The 18,881-nt window shown below is 42.2% G+C and overlaps 1 protein-coding gene across 7 annotated transcripts in view; it reads right to left on the bottom strand.

The window, feature by feature from the left end:
- Positions 1 to 18,881, bottom strand: part of ARHGEF6 (Rac/Cdc42 guanine nucleotide exchange factor 6) — a 118,756-nt gene that overhangs the window by 68,097 nt on the left and 31,778 nt on the right. For all 7 annotated transcript variants that reach the window (XM_089904056.1, XM_022554327.3, XM_022554325.3 and 4 more), the window contains 2 exons: positions 17,197 to 17,321; positions 15,392 to 15,593 (listed from right to left, as the gene is read on the bottom strand). In XM_089904056.1, coding sequence (XP_089760182.1) covers positions 15,392 to 15,593; positions 17,197 to 17,321 — 327 coding nt within the window. The remainder of the gene's footprint in view (positions 1 to 15,391; positions 15,594 to 17,196; positions 17,322 to 18,881) is intronic.

Below are 18,881 nucleotides of genomic sequence, written 5' to 3'. Positions count from 1 at the left end.
ATGAAAAAGAACTGAAGGAAATGATAGCAAAGATCAATAAAACTAAAAGCTGGTTCTTTGAGAAGATAACTGATAAACCATTAGCCAGACTCATCGAGAAAAAAAGGTAGAAGACTCAAATCAATAGAATTAGAAATGAAAAAGGAGAAGTAACAACAGACACTGCAGAAATACAAAAGATCATGAGAGATTACTACAAGCAACTCTATGCCAGTAAAATGGACAACCTGGAAGAAATGGACAAATTATTAGAAATACACAACGTGCCAAGACTGAATCAGGAAGAAATAGAAAATATGAACAGACCAATCACAAGCACTGAAATTGAAACTGTGATTAAAACTCTTCCAACAAACAAAAGCCCAGAACCAGATGGCTTCACACGTGAATTCTATCAAACATTTAGAAAAGAGCTAACACCTATCCTTCTCAAACTCTTCCAAAATATAGCAGAGGGAGGAACACTCCCAAACTCATTCTACAAGGCCAACATCACCTTGATACCAAAACCAGACAAGGATGTCACAAAGAAAGAAAACTACAGGCCAATATCACTGATGAACATAGATGCAAAAATCCTCAACAAAATACTAGCAAGCAGAATCCAACAGCACATTAAAAGGATCATACACCATGATCAACTGGGCTTTATTCCAGGAATGCAAGGATTCTTCAATATACGCAAATCAATCAACGTGATACACCATATTAACAACTTGAAGGAGAAAAACCATATGATCATCTCAATAGATGCAGAGAAAGCTTTCGACAAAATTCAACACCCATTTATGATAAAAACCCTGCAGAATGTAGGCATAGAGGGAACTTACCTCAACATAATAAAGGCCATATATGACAAACCCACAGCCAACATCGTCCTCAATGGTGAAAAACTGAAAGCATTTCCACTAAGATCAGGAAGAACACAAGGTTGCCCACTCTCACCACTATTATTCAACATAGATTTGGAAGTTTTAGCCACAGCAATCAGAGAAGAAAAGGAAATAAAAGGAATCCAAATCGGAAAAGAAGAAGTAAAGCTGTCACTGTTTGCAGATGACATGATACTATACATAGAGAATCCTAAACATGCTACCAGAAAACTACTAGAGCTAATCAATGAATTTGGTAAAGTAGCAGGATACAAAATTAATGCACAGAAATCTCTGGCATTCCTATACACTAGTGATGAAAAATCTGAAAGTGAAATCAAGAAAACACTCCCATTTACCATTGCAACAAAAAGAATATCTAGGAATAAACCTACCTAAGGAGACAAAAGACCTGTATGCAGAAAATTATAAGATGCTGATGAAAGAAATTAAGATGATACAAACAGATGGAGAGATATACCATGTTCTTGGATTGGAAGAATCAACATTGTGAAAATGACTCTACTACCCAAAGCAATCTACAGATTCAATGCAATCCCTATCAAACTACCACTGGTATTTTTCACAGAACTAGAACAAAAAATTTCACAGTTTGTATGGAAACACAAAAGACCCTGAATAGCCAAAGCAATCTTGAGAACGAAAAACGGAGCTGGAGGAATCAGGCTCCCTGACTTCAGCTATACTACAAAGCTACAGTAATCAAGACAGTATGATACTGGCACAAAAACAGAAAGACAGATCAATGGAACAGGATAGAAAACCCTGAGATAAACCCACGCACATATGGTCACCTTAACTTTGATAAAGGAGGCAGGAATGTACAGTGGAGAAAAGACAGCCTCTTCAATAAGTGGTGCTGGGAAAACTGGACAGGTACATGTAAAAGTATGAGATTAGATCACTCCCTAACACCATACACAAAAATAAGCTCAAAATGGATTAAAGACCTAAATGTAAGGCCAGAAACTATCAAACTCTTAGAGGAAAACATAGGCAGGACACTCTATGACATAAATCACAGCAAGATCCTTTTTGACCCACCTCCTAGAGAAATGGAAATAAAAACAAAAATGAACAAATGGGACCTAATGAAACTTCAAAGCTTTTGCACAGGAAAGGAAACCATAAACAAGACCAAAAGACAACCCTCAGAATGGGAGAAAATATTTGCAAATGAAGCAACTGACAAAGGATTAATCTCCAAAATTTACAAGCAGCTCATGCAGCTCAATAACAAAAAACCAAACAACCCAATCCAAAAATGGGCAGAAGACCTAAACAGACATTTCTCCAAAGAAGATATACAGACTGCCAACAAACATATGAAAGAATGCTCAACTTCATTAATCATTAGAGAAATGCAAATCAAAACTACAATGAGATATCACCTCACACCAGTCAGAATGGCCATCATCAAAAAATCTAGAAATAATAAATGCTGGAGAGGGTGTGGAGAAAAGGGAACCCTCTTGCACTGTTGGTGGGAATGTAAATTGATACAGCCACTGTGGAGAATAGTATGGAGGTTCCTTAAAAAACTACAAATAGAACTACCATATGACCCAGCAATCCCACTACTGGGCATATACCCTGAGAAAACCATAATTCAAAAAGAGTCATGTACCAATATGTTCATTGCAGCTCTATTTACAATAGCCCGGAGATGGAAACAACCTAAGTGTCCATCATCGGATGAATGGATAAAGAAAATGTGGCACATATATACAATGGAATATTACTCAGCCATAAAAAGAAACGAAATTGAGCTATTTGTAGTGAGGTGGATAGACCTAGAGTCTGTTCTGCAGAGTGAAGTAAGTCAGAAAGAGAAAGACAAATACCATATGCTAACACATATATATGGAATTTAAGAAAAAATATGTCATGAAGAACCTAGGGGTAAGACAGCAATAAAGACACAGACCTACTAGAGAATGGACTTGAGGATATGGGGAGGGGGAAGGGTAAGCTGTGACAAAGTGTGAGAGTGGCATGGACATATATACACTACCAAACGTAAGGTAGATAGCTAGTGGGTAGCAGCTGCATAGCACAGGGAGATCAGCTCGGTGCTTTGTGACCGCCTGGAGGGGTGGGATAGGGAGGGTGGGGTGAGGGAGATGCAAGAGGGAAGAGATATTGGAACATATGTATATGTATAACTGATTCACTTTGTTATAAAGCAGAAACTAACACACCATTGTAAGGCAATTATATTCCAATAAAGATGTAAAAAAAAAAAGAAATGTAGCCCCCACTAGCTGCAACTAGAGAAAGCCCGTGCGCAGCAACGAAAACCCAACACAGCCAAAAATAAATAAATAAATAAATAAAATCTATTTTAAAAAAAAGAAACCACTTAATAAAAATACAAGACAGCGATCATAAATGTTTAACAGTGTCACTACAGACTGTCTTCCCTACCCTCATTTTCTCCTTTGCTTCATTTTGTTTTATGTTCCATTTTTATCTTGCTATATTGTATGCTGCTTTAAACTCTTTCTGGGGACTTCCCTGGTGGCGCAGTGGTTAAGAATCCACCTGCCAATGCAGGGGACATGGGTTTGAGCCGTGGTCCGGGAAGATCCCACATGCTGCACAGCAACTAAGCCTGTGCGCCACAACTCCTGAGCCTGCACTCTAGAGGTCGCAAGCCACAACTACCAAGCCCGTGTGCCACAACTACTGAAGTCCATGTCCATAGAGCCTGTGCTCTGCAACAAGAGAAGCCACTGCAATGAGAAGCCACGCTCCACAACAAAGAGAATCCCCCGCTCGCTGCAACTAGAGAGAGCCCACACGCAGCAACGAAGAACAAATGCAGCCAAATAAATAAATAAAATTAATTAATTAATTAATTTTAAACCAACTCTTTCTGATGTATGGTGGAGTATAAATAACCAAATATTATCATCAGGACTTGATTTTTTTTCTTTTTAAAAACAATATTTTCTAGTTTTATATCTATTATATTCCTACCCTAAAAAATGCAAAATATAGAAAAGAAAAACCAACAATTAACCCATCACCCAGAGCTAACCATCATCCAGAGTAACATTTTGAAGTACGTCTTCCCATTCTTTTTTTTTTTTTTTGCTATTAAAATAGATTTTTTTTTATTGGGGTATAGTTGTTTTACAATGTTGTGTTAGTTTCTACTGTACAGCGAAGTGAAGTAGAGTTCCCTGTGCTATACAGCAGGTTCTCGTTAGTTATCTATTTTATACATATTAGTGTTCCCATTCTTTTTATACATGTGTTTGTGAACACACACACACAAACACACATAGATCTTTCTTACTTCGCCTACAGCTTTGTAATCCTCCTATTACAACATTATTTCATGAACATTTTCCCATTTAACTTTAATTTCTAATTTTTATTATATTTAAAATATCCCTTATGTTTATTTGGCACTTAACTGCTTTTAAGACATTTTATTTGATCTTTACAACTACCCTGTAAGGCAGAGATGATCTCGTTTTGTAGAGGAGGTCACTAGGGTGCAGGAAAGTGACGTCAGCTGCTTAAGGGCATGAATTTGGGAAATGGCAGAGCCAAGACTGAAGCCCTGGTGTGTCTTGACAAAAGCCTGTGCTCCTAACCAACAGGACGTCCAGAGATGAAGCTACTGAAGGGCCCGGTCAATGGCATGAGCAGTAGTTCCCCCCGGAGTTTAGAGGGATCATCAGTTTTATCTGGGATGGTCAGAGAAGACCTTGCTGGGCAGGGGGTACTTGATCTGTCCCTGGAGGGGAGCTAGAATTCAAATAGGCAGAGAAGACAGTAGAGAGTTTCCTAGGCAGGGAAGATGCCAGAAGCACAGCTGTAGAAATGGCAATGCTCAAGGCAGTACTGCTCCTGTGACAGTGAACTGTCCAGCTGGGCCGGGCTGGGTAAAGTGTAAATAAAACAAAAAGGCAACAATGAGGGCCAAATCTGGCACTCCTCAATGCCCCCAAACTGGGGCATAACCAGGTTTGGAAAGCTTCATGCAACTTCAAGGTCTGCCTGGATCCACATGGTGGCTTCACAAGGCTTTACTGGGTAAATTTGAGCAATGCAGAGCCACCCAGCCTATTACTTGAGATTGCAAATGACAGAGTCAGGAATTGAACCCAAGTATTGTACTGCCCAGCATGGTGTTCCCCCCAGCACACCATGGTTTTGCACTCGTAGGCATATTCAAAATCGACAGTTACCAAATTCTTTCCGGTTTTTATTAGGCAAGTTTTCTACAATGTACCCTTAATGCTACTTAGAACTCGGTTGTTTTGTGCAATTATGATGTAAACCAGTCTTGATAAAAATGAAACGTTCTAGAGAAACCAGCAAGATGTGACCACCTTTTGAAAGCAAGGCCAAAAGGAAGGGTAAACAGTAATGGAGAGCCTGCCAAGACAGAAGAGGAAAGGAAAGGCCACAGAAACTGGTCACTGTAACTGAAAAAAAATGTTAACTATGTGAAGTAGAACAGAGAAACATGAATTGAAAGAAAACAGTGGCTGCCACGGAGATTCCTGGGTGGCTGAACAAGATGCAAAAAGAGCTGGTGCTTTGATAAGATCAATAAAATTGTTAACAAGGATTTACTGTAGGACTTCCCTGGTGGCGCAGTGGTTAAGAATTCGCCTGCCAATGCAGGGGAAAAGGGTTTGAGCCCTGGTCCGAGAAGATCCCACATGCCACGGAGCAACTAAGCCAGTGCGCCACAACTACTGAGCCTGCGTGCTGCAACTACTGAAGACTGCGCCTAGAGCCCGTGCTCTGCAACAAGAGAAGCCACTGCAACGAGAAGCCCGCACACCGCAAGGAAGAGTAGCCCCCACTCATCGCAAGTAGAGAAAGCTTGCGCGCAGCAACAAAGACCCAACACAGCCATAAATAAATAAATGAATAAAATATATTTAAAAAAGGATTTACTGTATAGCACAGGGAACTATATTCAATATATTGTAATAACCTATAACAGAAAAGAATCGAAAAAAAGAATATAGATATATATACATATAACCAAATCACTTTGCTGTACACCTGAAACTGACACAATATTGCAAATCAAGTACACTTCAATAAAAAAAATATTACAGCGAAAAAAAAAATTTTAATAAAATAAAATTGTCAAACCTCTAGCAAGACTGACAGAGGAAAAAAGAGAGAAGACACAAATTACCAATAGGAGGAGTGAAGTAGGGGATATCATTACAGACTCTGGAGATGCCCAAAAGATAATAAAGAAATACCATGAACAACTTAAAACACATAAATTTGATAATTAGGTATGAAATGGAGCCAATTCCTCAGAAAACCAAAACTACCACAGTTCACCCAATATTAAATACACCATTTGAATAACCTTATAATTATTCTGGAAATTGAAGTTATAAATTTAAAACTGTGGAAAAAAGAAATCTCCAGGCCCATATGGTTTCAGTGGAGAGTTCTACCAAATGTTTAAGGAAGAAGCCATAGCAATTATTCCCAATCTCTTACAGAAAAAAAAGAGAAGGGATCACTTTCCAATTCATTTTATAAAGTCACTATTAACTACACTGACACCAAAACCAGACAAAGACAGTACAAAAAAGAAAACCGCTGACCCATACCCCTCATGAATTTCGATGCAAAAAACGATAACAAAGAATTAGCAAACAGAATTCAGTGATATTTTAAAAGAATTGTATACCATAGAATTCATCTCATGGATGTTGGTTAAATATTCAAAAATCAATCAATGAAACCCATGGTATTAATAGTCTAAAAAGAAAAATCACATGATAATAGCAATCGATGCAGCAAAAGCACAGGACAAAATTTAACACCCATTCAAGAAAAAAAAACTTCCAGAAAAAAAAAGGAATAAAGAGGAACTTCTCCAACTCAATAAAGAGCAACTATAAAAACCCTACAGCTAGCATCTTAACTAGCAGTGAAAGACCTAAGGCTGAATACTTTCCCCCTAAGATCAGGAACAAGACAAGGATGCCTGCTCTCACCACTCTCACTCAGCGAAGTGCTAGAAGGTCGGGCTGTCCCTGCAGCCTTGGTGTAGGATGGGGAATCGATACAAAGAGAAGAAGGAAGACATCTGGAAGGACAACCTTAGAAAGTCTTTAAAAATGTAGTCCAGGGCTTCCCTGGTGGCGCAGTGGTTGAGAGTCCGCCTGCCGATGCAGGGGACACGGGTTCGTGCCCCGGTCCGGGAGGATCCCACATGCCGCGGAGCGGCTGGGCCCGTGAGCCGTGGCCGCTGAGCCTGCGCGTCCGGAGCCTGTGCTCCGCAACGGGAGAGGCCGCAGCAGTGAGAGGCCCGCGTACCGCAAAAAAAAAAAAAAAAAAAAAAAAAAAAAACAAATGTAGTCCTTCCAAACAACTGGCCCCATGAAAAAAATTCAAGGGGTGGATGCAAAGAGAAAAACACCAGCACTAGGTTTCAGTGACTGTTTCTTGCCTCTTGTACCTCCTTTGCCCTCCACCACTGCCTACTCCCGCCACGTGCAGTCCTAGCTGAAACCCACCCTCGGCAACACGCAGAGAAGGAATAAGAATGTGGACGTTCAGAGGAGACAAGTCCAGTCCCTGGGGGTGGTTCAAAGTGACAGGAGGGGAGCAAAATTTGTCACCCCAAAATGTCTCTTTGGCATGTGGATTATTTTGAGCTGAAAACAATCAAGGCTCTAAAGACTCAGGAAGTCTTTCTTTTCACCACCCCCTTAGCTGGCTAGAGAATTTAGGTAGAGGGCCTGTTCCTGGAACAGAGCTATCAGCAGAGACATATGCAAAGAACGTGTGCTGGGTATGAGGGGGGCAACTCTCAGAGATCAGAGTCCACTCTGTGTCCCACTGTCTCTGTCTGGCCCAGCAAACGTTTATTTACCAAACATTTGCTTTTCCATCTCTATGTCAATTGCCCTCCCGCCCCTTTGAAGTCCCAAACCCCTACCCCCAACATCCTCTTTTGTCTTTAGCTGAAGTTGGCATTTAAGGTGAGGGTTTCACCATTTTCGCGACTTATTCAGTTCTCCTGGGTCTCTCCCATGTATACTTGTTATTAAACTTGGATTTCCTCCTGTTAATATCTCATATTGGCTTAGTTCTCAGACCAGACAGAAGAACCAAGAAGGGTTAGAGGAAAATTTCTTCCTCCCTGATATGACCTAACATGAAAACATAAACCTTTTACATGGTGTTTCTAAGGCCATTAAAAAACTGGTCAATTCAATTCAATCAGTGGAAAAAAAAAATCAGTCAACGTAGTGAAGAATTCAAAGGGCTTATTGTGGTGGCCTCTCCCGTTGCAGAGCACAGGCTCTAGGTGCGCAGGCCTCAGCAGCCGTGGCACGTGGGCTCAGTAGTTGTGGCGCACGGGCTTAGTTGCTCCGCAGCATGTGGGATCTTCCCGGACCAGGGCTCAAACCCATGTCCCCTGCATTGGCAGGCGGATTCTCAACTACTGTGCCACCAGGGAAGCCCAAACCTCCTACTTCTGATGTAAAGATCCCTTTCCCATTAACTCTCGATCCATTCCCCTCCCTTGCTGAGGTACAGATTCCTATGCCTGTTGGTGGTGACAGGTCAAAAAGAAATCTAGTGATAACTAGCTTTCTCTGGACATGAAGCATCTATGTGATACACCCAGAAGATTAAAACAGGAAGTCTAAATATAAAGCCCAATCCTAGTTTTGGATTTTAATAAGTAGGAAGAGTCATTTCTTAATCTGCCTTAATACAAATTTAATTAGCCATCTACCTAATCCCCTCACTTGACATCTATATTTACCTGAGAAGAAGTTTTAGAAGGATTTAATGATCCCTTAACTGAATCAGTTGCAGAAAACAGAACTTGCTTAAAATATCTGCTCCAATCATACTTGCCTCAATATTTTCTTGGCATGGACATTTTGCCAGGAAAATTTTAATGCAAAGTCCTGACAAAACATGTAGCCTCTCTCGGTAACAAAGACACAAATAAAAAAAGAGATATAGGGACTTCCCCGGTGGCACAGTGGTTAAGAATCTGCCTGCCAATGCAGGGGACACTGGTTTGAGCCCTGGTTCAGGAAGATCCCACATGCCGTGGAGTCACTAAGCCCATACGCCACAACTACTGAGCCTGCGTGCCACAACTACTGAAGCCCATGTGCCTAAAGCCTGTGCTCCACAACAAGAGAAGCCACCACAATGAGAAGCCTGCACACCGCAACAAAGAGTAGCCCCTGCTCACCGCAACTAGAGAAAGCCCACACACAGCAACGAAGACCCAACACAGCCAAAACTAAATAATTAATTAAAACTTTTAAAAAAGAGAGATATAATTTACTACCTTACTGATGTAGTGGCAGACATGACTTTGATGTATAAACAAGTTAATTTACAAGTTACCACTGACTTTGAAGAAAAGGACTGAAAATTGGATAAATGGCTAATTTTCTTATTTATAATGTATCTGACTCAAATGAAATAAAGGAGCAAGGGCCCTTAATATATCTTCTGTAGTTTATACAATGACTAAGTTATTCATACAAGTATTTTCCATGAAGATCCTTGAAAAAAATATTTTTAGTCAAAATCGTGTTTACTTTTCTCATGTAACAAGAAATTGACTGGTAACAAGGGCTTCCTAATGTCACCAGTGTCCGGGTTCCATCATCCTTGGTGAGAGGCTTTTATCATCATGGTCACAAAAACCTACTCTATCTTCAGTCTTAAGCTCATGTTGAAAGGTTTGTGTGTGTGTGTGTGTGTGTGTGTGTGTGTGTGTAAAACATTATACTCAAATATTCTATTTCTTAACTTTCTACACTATTACACTGGTGGTTCTGTAGGTCCTCAGAAATCAACCTCCTCCTGAAGAGAGGAAGAAGATGTCCCCAGGGCTTCGGCCATAATTATCTCTAGACAAAAGTTACAGTAGAATCTAAAACGTAAAAGGCCACTCCCCAAGGGCCAACTTCCAGAGCATGAAGTGCTCTTGTCAAGGGAAGAAAACACTGCACAGCTCTCCATGGCACAGCCATCTGCAGGGTTAAGGGCTGTCTGGGGCTAGGGTTGCTTCATTTGGTTTCTAAGACAATCCTAAAGAACCTGTAGTATCAGCCTGAATGGTAGCCCAGGCTACCATGAACAAGTATGTCAGAATTCCTGACTACTTGAGTGACCTCAGTGTTACACATCTGCCCCAATAGTAAGCAGATGGTTCCATGCCTGATTCCACTTCATAAAGGACCCAGAAGTTGTATGGCAGAGGAGTTTAAAACTCCAAATTGAAGGTTTCGTTTCTTTGAGCTAGGCATTTAACTTAGAAATCATTTTTTTAACTCTTTAAAAATAAATTTTCTTTCCTGAGCTTACATAGCAGTATGGACTTCGTGGAAAGAAATTCCAAAGTTGACAAGTATTTTCTAGACCAAGCATAAAACAGCACAACATTGAATTTATATTGTCCTTCAGCAGCATCCTAGGTAGGTTTTGGCCTTCTTACTGTTTTGTGGAGGCAAGACTTGGGTGGGAAAGAATTCAAGTCAGCAAAGACCTGGCACCTACTTTCCCAGCAAGACCTTTGCATTACACCTAGCTCATCTCTTCCACGGTCCCCTAAACTCGCTCTGCTCACCTACCACAGCTCTTTCATGGTTTTTGATCTCCCCAACCAATCACTACAACTTAGATTGTCCTTCTGGGCCTATCCACACAGTCTCTGTGTCTTTGAGGGTTCAGCTCAAGCCCTATCTCCTCCAGGAAGCCTCTCCCGACCTCTCCAGCCACCGTGTTCTCTCTGTCCACTGATGATCTGCTATGTATTTGACGCTTCATCATCCACCACTTCATACTGTCCATTGTCAGTTTCACCTGCAGCTCTTCTCTCTCTCCCGTGCTCCGAATCCATACTGCCAACCTGCTAGAAATCTTCAGAATGATGACTCGTTGGTGCCTCCACTCAACATGTCCAAAACAACTCATCATCTTCAGTACCAATTACCCCCCCAGCACGCACGCACACGCACGCGCACACACACACCCTTCTCCCATCTTCTCTATTCATGGAGTTCAGCATGTATGTCTAAAGCACTGCATTAGGCACTATGGAGATAGGAAGGTATACAAAGATGAATAATTTCCCTTTGACCTACATGTCAGGATGAGTTAGGCACCCCTCTTCTGCTCACCACTCTCCAGAGTACCCTGTATTTGGAAGTTATCATTCAATATGCTAATGAGATCTTCCCCTCACTAGACTATGGCAGGGCCCCATGAGGGCAAGGGGCATGTCTTAGGCTTCTGTGCCTGACCGGTGCCCAGGTCGGAGACTGATATCCTAGTCCTCTGCTGGCTGGCTAAGTGGATGACATCGCATGCCCTTAAGGAGCTCACCATCAAGCTGGACCCCTAGACTTGGCGTTATGCTCACCTCTTCCCTTTTCCTCATAGCTGATTATCAGCCAGTTTTCTTGATTCTATTTTCACAATATCTACTGCATCCATCCACTTTCTCTTCCTCTCCACTGTCGCCAAAGTCACCCACGCCACTATCTGGATTGCTGGGACCTCAGCAGTAGTCTTCACTGGTTTCCTCACATCCTCATTGGTTATCCCCACCACTTCCCTGCCATCCAGCCCCAACACCACCACTAGAAAGATGTCCCTAAACCACATGCAACCCCCTGCTTACAGCTTGTCATTGACACCCTTCTTAATGTAGGTCCAGCTCAAGGCCCCACCCCTTCTCTTCACTCACCGGACCCTCAGCCCAAATCCTCCTACCACCCACTCCATGCTTCCCTACTTCCCGGTTTTAACTTAGTGACTCCTTCTAACCCTCTGCCCATCATAAGCCTCTTTTCATCATTCAAGAACCAAATCAAGTGCTTTTTTCCTCTGAGGTTATTGTTAATCACATCGTTTCTTTACTCCTCCAACAGCTTCGTACGTAGAGCTTTGTCTGTGTGACTCTGTCCTATCCTGTCACAGTTGGTTGTGTACACACCTATCTTGACTACTAGACTGTAAGCTCCTTGGGGGCAGGGTCCATGAGGACAGATTTTTATAGCCCCCTCCCCACCAAGTACCCAGGAGATGCTCAATGAACAAGCTAAACAGAATTGAATGACCTTTTGATCCCTGGTCCGAGAAGATCCCACATGCCTCAGAGCAGCTAAGCCTGTGCGCCACACCTACTGAGCCTGTGCTCTAGAGCCTGCAAGCCACAACTACTGACCTGCGTGTCACAACTACTGAAGCCCGCATGCCTAGAGCCCACGCTCTGCAATGAAGAGTAGCCCCCACTCACCGCAACGAGAGAAAGCCCGCACATAGCAACGAAGACCCAATGCAGCAGAAAATAAATAAATAAATAAATTTATTTTTTAAAAAAAAGAATTGAATGAAGTGCCCCACAATATTCATTGATTTTACAAATATTTACTGAGCCCAACAACACAGAAAAAACATCTCTGCCCTTGTGGTACTTACATTCTAATGGTCGGATACAGATGGTAAATGAAATAAATAAGTAAATGTACACTATGTTAGATAGAAAGAAATGGTAAACAAAAACCTACAAAAGGGAAGGGGGATAGGGGCAGTGGGAATAGGGTTCAATTTTCTCCTGGGTGACCGGGGAAGGTGCTACCCTGAAGCCAACGAGTGAGCAAAGACCTGAAGTAGGTAAGGGAACCAGCTGTGCTGATATCTGGGGAGAGCATTCCAGGTGGAGGGACAGCAGGTGAGGCAGGAGCCTGTCTGGAACAGGCAACCAGGAGGCCAGTGTGGCTGAAGTGTGATGAGTGAGGGGGAGAGAGGTTAAAGAGAAGGCCAGAGGGGCCACCAGAGGCCAAATCCTGGAGGGCCTTGTAGGCTATTGGGAATGACCTTGCCCTTTACTCTTTTTGAGATGGGGAGCCATTATACTACTCAAGTTACACTTTGAAAGGATCACTCTGGATCTACTGAGTTTAAATTAGATTACAGGGGTGACAAGGACAGGAGCAGGGATGCCAGTTAGGAAGCTACCGCAATAAACTAGGTGAGAGATGGTCCATATTCTTCCAGTCTGAGGCCTTCCCTGACGAGCAGGCTTCCTGGCCCCAGCTAGCCAGACCTATCCTTGACAGTTGCATAGGATGCTTCTAAGGGTTAGGTTCCCTAGGTGCTCAAACTGGAGCCAGAAAGCTGCCAGGTGAGTCCTTAACTGAGTTGTAAACCAAAGAGAGTATAGGAAAATCTCTAAGGGAAGGGGCCAAAGACCAGGAGAAACAGCTCAGGGCAGTTGGTCCACAAGGCAGGGGCCAGACTATACGCTATAAGGCTACAAGGCATCTCAATAAGGGACACTATAAGGAGTGCGTGCTGTCTGTCTGCCCCCCACAACCCCTCAAACAATGCTTGGGGCTCCCAGGCCAGGAAGCAAGAGCTGTTCCTTTTAGTTTTACAGATGAAGCCAAGTTAGAGTGAATCTGTAAAATTATTTAGAGATCCTAATGAGATTACACAAATTGAAAGATGCAGCAAGGGGTAAAAATCGGCTGTGAAAATCATCAAAACCAAGGAAATTTCAAGCACAGCCTGTGAAAATACTTCAGGGCTCAACAGAAACGTCTCAATTCCCAGTAATATTGCATTGGCCAAAAAGTTCGTTCAGGTTTTTCATAACAGTGTAACGGAAAAACCCGAACGAACTTTTTGGCCAAGCGAATTAAAAACTGTTAAGACATCTACATATACGTATATAATTATAAATCTGTTACTAAACACTTATTCCATTAAAGGAAATGCCCCACCTTCACCCAACGCACAACACAGAAAAGCATGAAACTAAATTTTATCTCAAATGCTTTAGGGAAAAGCTCCTCACAGTGGTTATCTGGGGGAGGAGGTGAAGGAGAGGGGAATTTTTATTATCTACATTATCTATTTCTATAAGTTTTAACTTATTTACAGTGAGCCTATAATTTTATTAAATAATAGTATTAATTTTGAGGCATTAAAAAAAGCAATAAAGGGACTTCCCTGGTGGCGCAGTGGTTAAGAATCCACCTGCCAATGCAGGAGACATGGGCTCGATCCCTGGTCCAGGAAGATCCCACATGCCGCAGAGCAACTAAGCCCGTGTGCCACAACTACCAAGCCTGCGCTCTAGAGCCCGTAAGCCACAACTGCTGAGCCCACATGCCACAACTACTGAAGCCCACGCGCCTAGAGCCCGTGCTCTGCAACAAGAGAAGCCACCTCAACGAAGAGTAGCCCCTGCTCGTCGCAACTAGAGAAAGCCCGCACACAGCAACGAAGACCCAATGCAGCCAAAAATAAATGAATAAAAATAAAAAAATAAATTAATTTTTTTAAAAGCAATAAAGACATTAACCAAAGGAAAAAGTATACTGAGGCGCTAACTACTTAAAAGGAGCCCTTGGGTAAATAGCTTTGAAGAGTGAAGAGATATAATAATGTGAATAACTGAACCTTATTTTATCTGTATCGTGACTTTTTATAATGCTAGGGATTTATTTTTGGGGGGGGGATTTATTTTTAAATATAGGCAGGACCTAGTTTCTTTTTTTTTAATTAATTAATTTATTTTATTTATTTATTTTTGTCTGTGGTGGGTCTTCGTTGCTGCGCGCAGGCTTTCTCTAGTTGTGGCGAGTGGGGGCTACTCTTCATTGCGGTGTGCGGGCTTCTCATTGCGGTGGCTTCTCTTGTTGTGGAGCATGGGCTCTAGGCACGCGGGCTTCCATAGTTGTGGCTCGTGGGCTCTAGAGCGCAGGCTCAGTAGTTGTGGCGCACGGGCTTAGTTGCTCCGCAGCATGTGGGATCTTCCCGGACCAGGGCTTGAACCCATGTCCCCTGCATTGGCAGGCAGATTCTTAACCACTGCACCACCAGGGAAGCCCAGGACCTAGTTTCTTAAATAATAAAAGGGAAGTACATTACCCAAGCAAGTTCTAGAAAGATTACTGATGAGTGATTAGATTGCATTCTCTGGGTATCATTAATGAGTTAAGGGCAATCTTTTTCAGAATCAAAGTGGCCAGACAGCTTCCTGCAGTCCTATGATTATTATTTCTCCTACACATCTCTGAGGCATTTAGACTTAGGTCTGCTCGAAGAGCTTAGGGCTAAAAAAGGAAGTTAGCACATGACCTCTCTTATTGTTGTATTCTGCCATGGTGATCCTTAGAGTAGCAGGAAGGGCTTTGTACTATATTACACGGGCTAGAATTAGTAGACAGAAGGGGACATAGTTAAGGTGGAACAGTTGTCTGAGCTTTGAATTCTTTTGCTTTTTTAGGTTTTGCTGCCTTGATGTAGTCTAAGTACAACTTGGTTTCAAGATATCTAATCATAGATTTTTCCCAGTTCTGTTCTCGTCTTATTTTTGACATACACATACAAGTACAAACAATTCTGTTAACCAATGAAAACTACAAGATTTTTGGTCCGAAGACCAAGAAAGTACAAAAGTCACAGTCAAAAAAGCTTTGAAAAGATTGACTTACCACTGGATTTAATTTCTCGGACATAATTACTAGGGAACCAGCCTGTTCTCCCATTTAATGTGCCTTCCCACCAGCCTCCTTCTTCAACTCTAGTGACATAAATGATGTCCCCTTTACAGACAGACAGTTCATCTTCATTAGTCTGCTTAAAGTTGAATCTCGCCTTTACTATCAACTGGTGACTTCCATTTTCCGTCATCTCCTGGAGAAACACAAGTCACACCAGATTAGGCACTCATCTCAATGAGGCAGGGGCAGATATTCTATGAATTTAGGCAAATAAAGTAGGGTGACCAAGGATAAAACCTCAGGTCCATCTCAGTCTTGAGTTTTTAATTTAGGAATGGGCCTAACATGGGTAGGCCTTGGGGGAATGAGGGGAAGGGGATTAATAAAGCCCTCAAAATTGTAGGCAAACTTTTGCATTTGTGAGAATGTGTATTTTGGAGGGGGTCATAGCTTTTATTTCCTTCTCCCCCACCAATTATCTAAAGATACTTTTTTTTTTTTTTTTGGCCACGCTGCTCAGCTTGCGGGGATCTTAGTTCCCCGACCAGAGATCGAACCCAGGCCCCCTGCAGTGGAAGCTCGGAGTCCTAACCATTGGATTGCCAGGGAAGTCCCAAAAGATACTTATTTAAATGAGCCAGGAAACAAAGTAGAGTAATAAACTATCCCACTCTGCCTCTACCCAACACCCGAAGTCTTACATAATTCCGTGACCAAGATTAGGTACCAACCTCCTCTCATAAAATCTGCCTCCCCCTTCCAATTACTAAGAATATCTTAAATTGGCTAAGACTTATTCATATGCAAAGATCAAATATCTCACAGTTCCCTAAGTCTGGAGTTCTTAACCTGTCACATGTCCCTTTGAGAAGCTGATAGCACAATAAGCCTTGACCCAAAACACAGACCAGTAAGTTCACACACAGGAGATTTTACAGACAATTTGAGAGGGCCCAAGGGGTATGGAACCATAGAGTGTTCATCAGCTTCTGAAAGAGATCTGCAATCTCAAAAGATTAAGTGCTTTGGAAGTAATTAAAGTACTTTGGAAGTAATAGCTCATGAGGGCTTAAAGCAAGTGGGTGGATTTTGACAAGGAATAAAGGTCTCAAAAGAGCAGAAGCTAGGGCGCTCCCTCCCAAATGAAAGCTCCCATGGGGGGGTGGGGGGGGAGGGAGATGCAAGAGGGAAGAGATATGGGAACATATGTATATGTATAACTGATTCACTTTGTTGTGAAGCAGAAATTGGCACACCATTGTAAAGCAATTATACTCCAATAAAGATGTAAAAAATGCAAAAAAAAAAAAAAAGACCAAATGCAAAGATAACCGAGCTATCCCAATATAGGAGCTCTTCCTGGGCTCAACAGGAATGCAAATAGAAGAAGAAAATGACAGCGGCAATGATGAGAGCAAGTAATATACATTGATTGCCTTCTACGTGCCAGGCACTATTTAGTTCTCCTAATAAGCCCGGGGGAGAGGGGAAATAACAGCAAACTTCCCTCCGGAAGTCGCCCTAATGACTGACATTTGCATAGCATTCTCAGTTGCTCAGTTCTAGAAAGGGACAGGACTTTGGGGATTCAACCCCGATTTTCAGACTCTCTGCCCCACATGCCTTTGATTTGTTCCCATGGGCCAGCCTGAATTGGGGCGAGGTTCCAAATTCGTTTTCTCACAACGCCCCAAACAACAGGATGGCTATGTCACCACCTATGGAGATGTAACCGAGATAGCAATCGAAGTTTACAAATTTTAAAACAGGCAGGGGGAATTGGGGACCAGACTTACCACTGGCTTTGACTGCCTTTGCAGCCCTGGAGCTGTGCTAGAAACTGCTCCCTGTGGGTTTGTCTGAGAGCTATTAGCAGCGCTAAGAGAAGAGGAACGTCCACATGGCCTTTCTGAGAGCTGATCTGTGAAAAGAGGAAAAGGCACCGTAAAGAGAACCCCTTGTGTCAGAAAAACATCTACAGCTTAATATTATCTTTCACGGGACATTATCAAAGGCAACCTGATCATAATTCTAACTGCTCTATGATGAACATGCCGAGCTTATTTCATTCCCCACCCGCCCGCCTCCCTTTTTGGTGGCCAACTTCTTTTTCTTAACCTTACTGGCCATTGCTCTCCAGTAGAATGAAAAACAGCGACAGAACCACATTTTCTCTTAACCCATTTCCCTACAACTCTTCCCTCCTGAACCCGTTGCAACAGTATGCCCTGTTAGCCCAGGCAGAACTATATTGGGTACCAAACAGCTGTTTGTGGCTCTTATTACTTTGAAATATTTCAAATTTCTCGCTTTGTTTTTTGGCCTATAACTGAGTGGTTCTTTTCTTCCTCACATGGAACAGTCTGTGTGGCACATATAATGTAAAATCCCTCTTATGCCTGGGGGAAGGGGTGGGGAGAATGAGAATGAGAGAGAATGTGTGTTTGAGAAAGATGCAATCTTGATACTGGAATTATTTTTTAAAAAAAATCAAACTCAAGAGTCTTCTCTTCCTTGAAACCTTGTGAAATTCAATCAGCCCAGCGCTGAGCTGGGTGTTTTCAGTATGGCGAGAGCCGTACTAAAGGGAAGAGCTGGCTTCCTGACAAATTCAAATGAGGGTTCTTTTCCTCTCCATTTATTCTTAAAAGATATAAACTGCAAAAGTCTAAAGCCCAAACATTCCCGAGGCGACAAGCTCAGTATCCAAGTAATTTCCTTGATGCTGTGGGTTTTAACTTTCACCTCCTTGTATTTTATAAATATCTATGGCAAGGGAAGAGACTGTAAAACTTGCTAGGAGAGTTTGGCAAAGGAACATATAATTTGTATGGCATAATGTTCGAATTATACGATCCTCCCTGCCCAGAACTGGATAGTTGTCATGTGTGTTAAATATAGTTACTTGAATTAGCTGTACTTTCTGCTATACGCCTTGCAATAGCTCCAAAGCATTTTCTTCCAGAGAGCAAAAGAACAACTTCAGAGAAGTATTTTTACATTTATTGCTATTATATACAGCTCTTTTGACTAAAACTATAATTACTTGATAGCTTCCTAGATGCTCCAGCCTATTTGGCACTTGATTATATTGTCTGTTCCTGTTCTCTCATTGTTTCACGTGGGTACGTTGAGTCTCCCTAAATAGACAGTAATTTTCTCCAGGGCAGGGACCAAGTCTTACACTTCCTTTGTAGCACCTGGCAGTGCTGGGCACACAGCCTGTTGACTCTCTAACGGTTTGAGCATCAGGACCCGTGATGGAGCATCAGGGCTCTGGAGTCAGTCAGATGTGGGTCTGAATCCCAGGTCTGCTGCTTACTTTCTACTTGGGCCACTATGGGCCTGACTTTCCTTATCTGTAATACGGACCTAATACTAACAGGTCCCAGGCTTGTTTCAAAGATTGAATGAGACCACCGATGGCTTTTAGGACAGCCGAGACCCATGGTAAGGGCTCAACACATTTTAACTATGGTTA

Source organism: Delphinapterus leucas, chromosome X, assembly GCF_059928025.1.
Source record: "Delphinapterus leucas isolate spDelLeu-1000000601 "Yukka" chromosome X, BTC_Dleu_Yukka2, whole genome shotgun sequence".
Classification (NCBI taxonomy): Eukaryota; Metazoa; Chordata; class Mammalia; order Artiodactyla; family Monodontidae; genus Delphinapterus; species Delphinapterus leucas.
The sequence above is the reverse complement of the archived record's forward strand: the minus strand, read 5'-3'. Positions and strand labels throughout refer to the sequence as shown.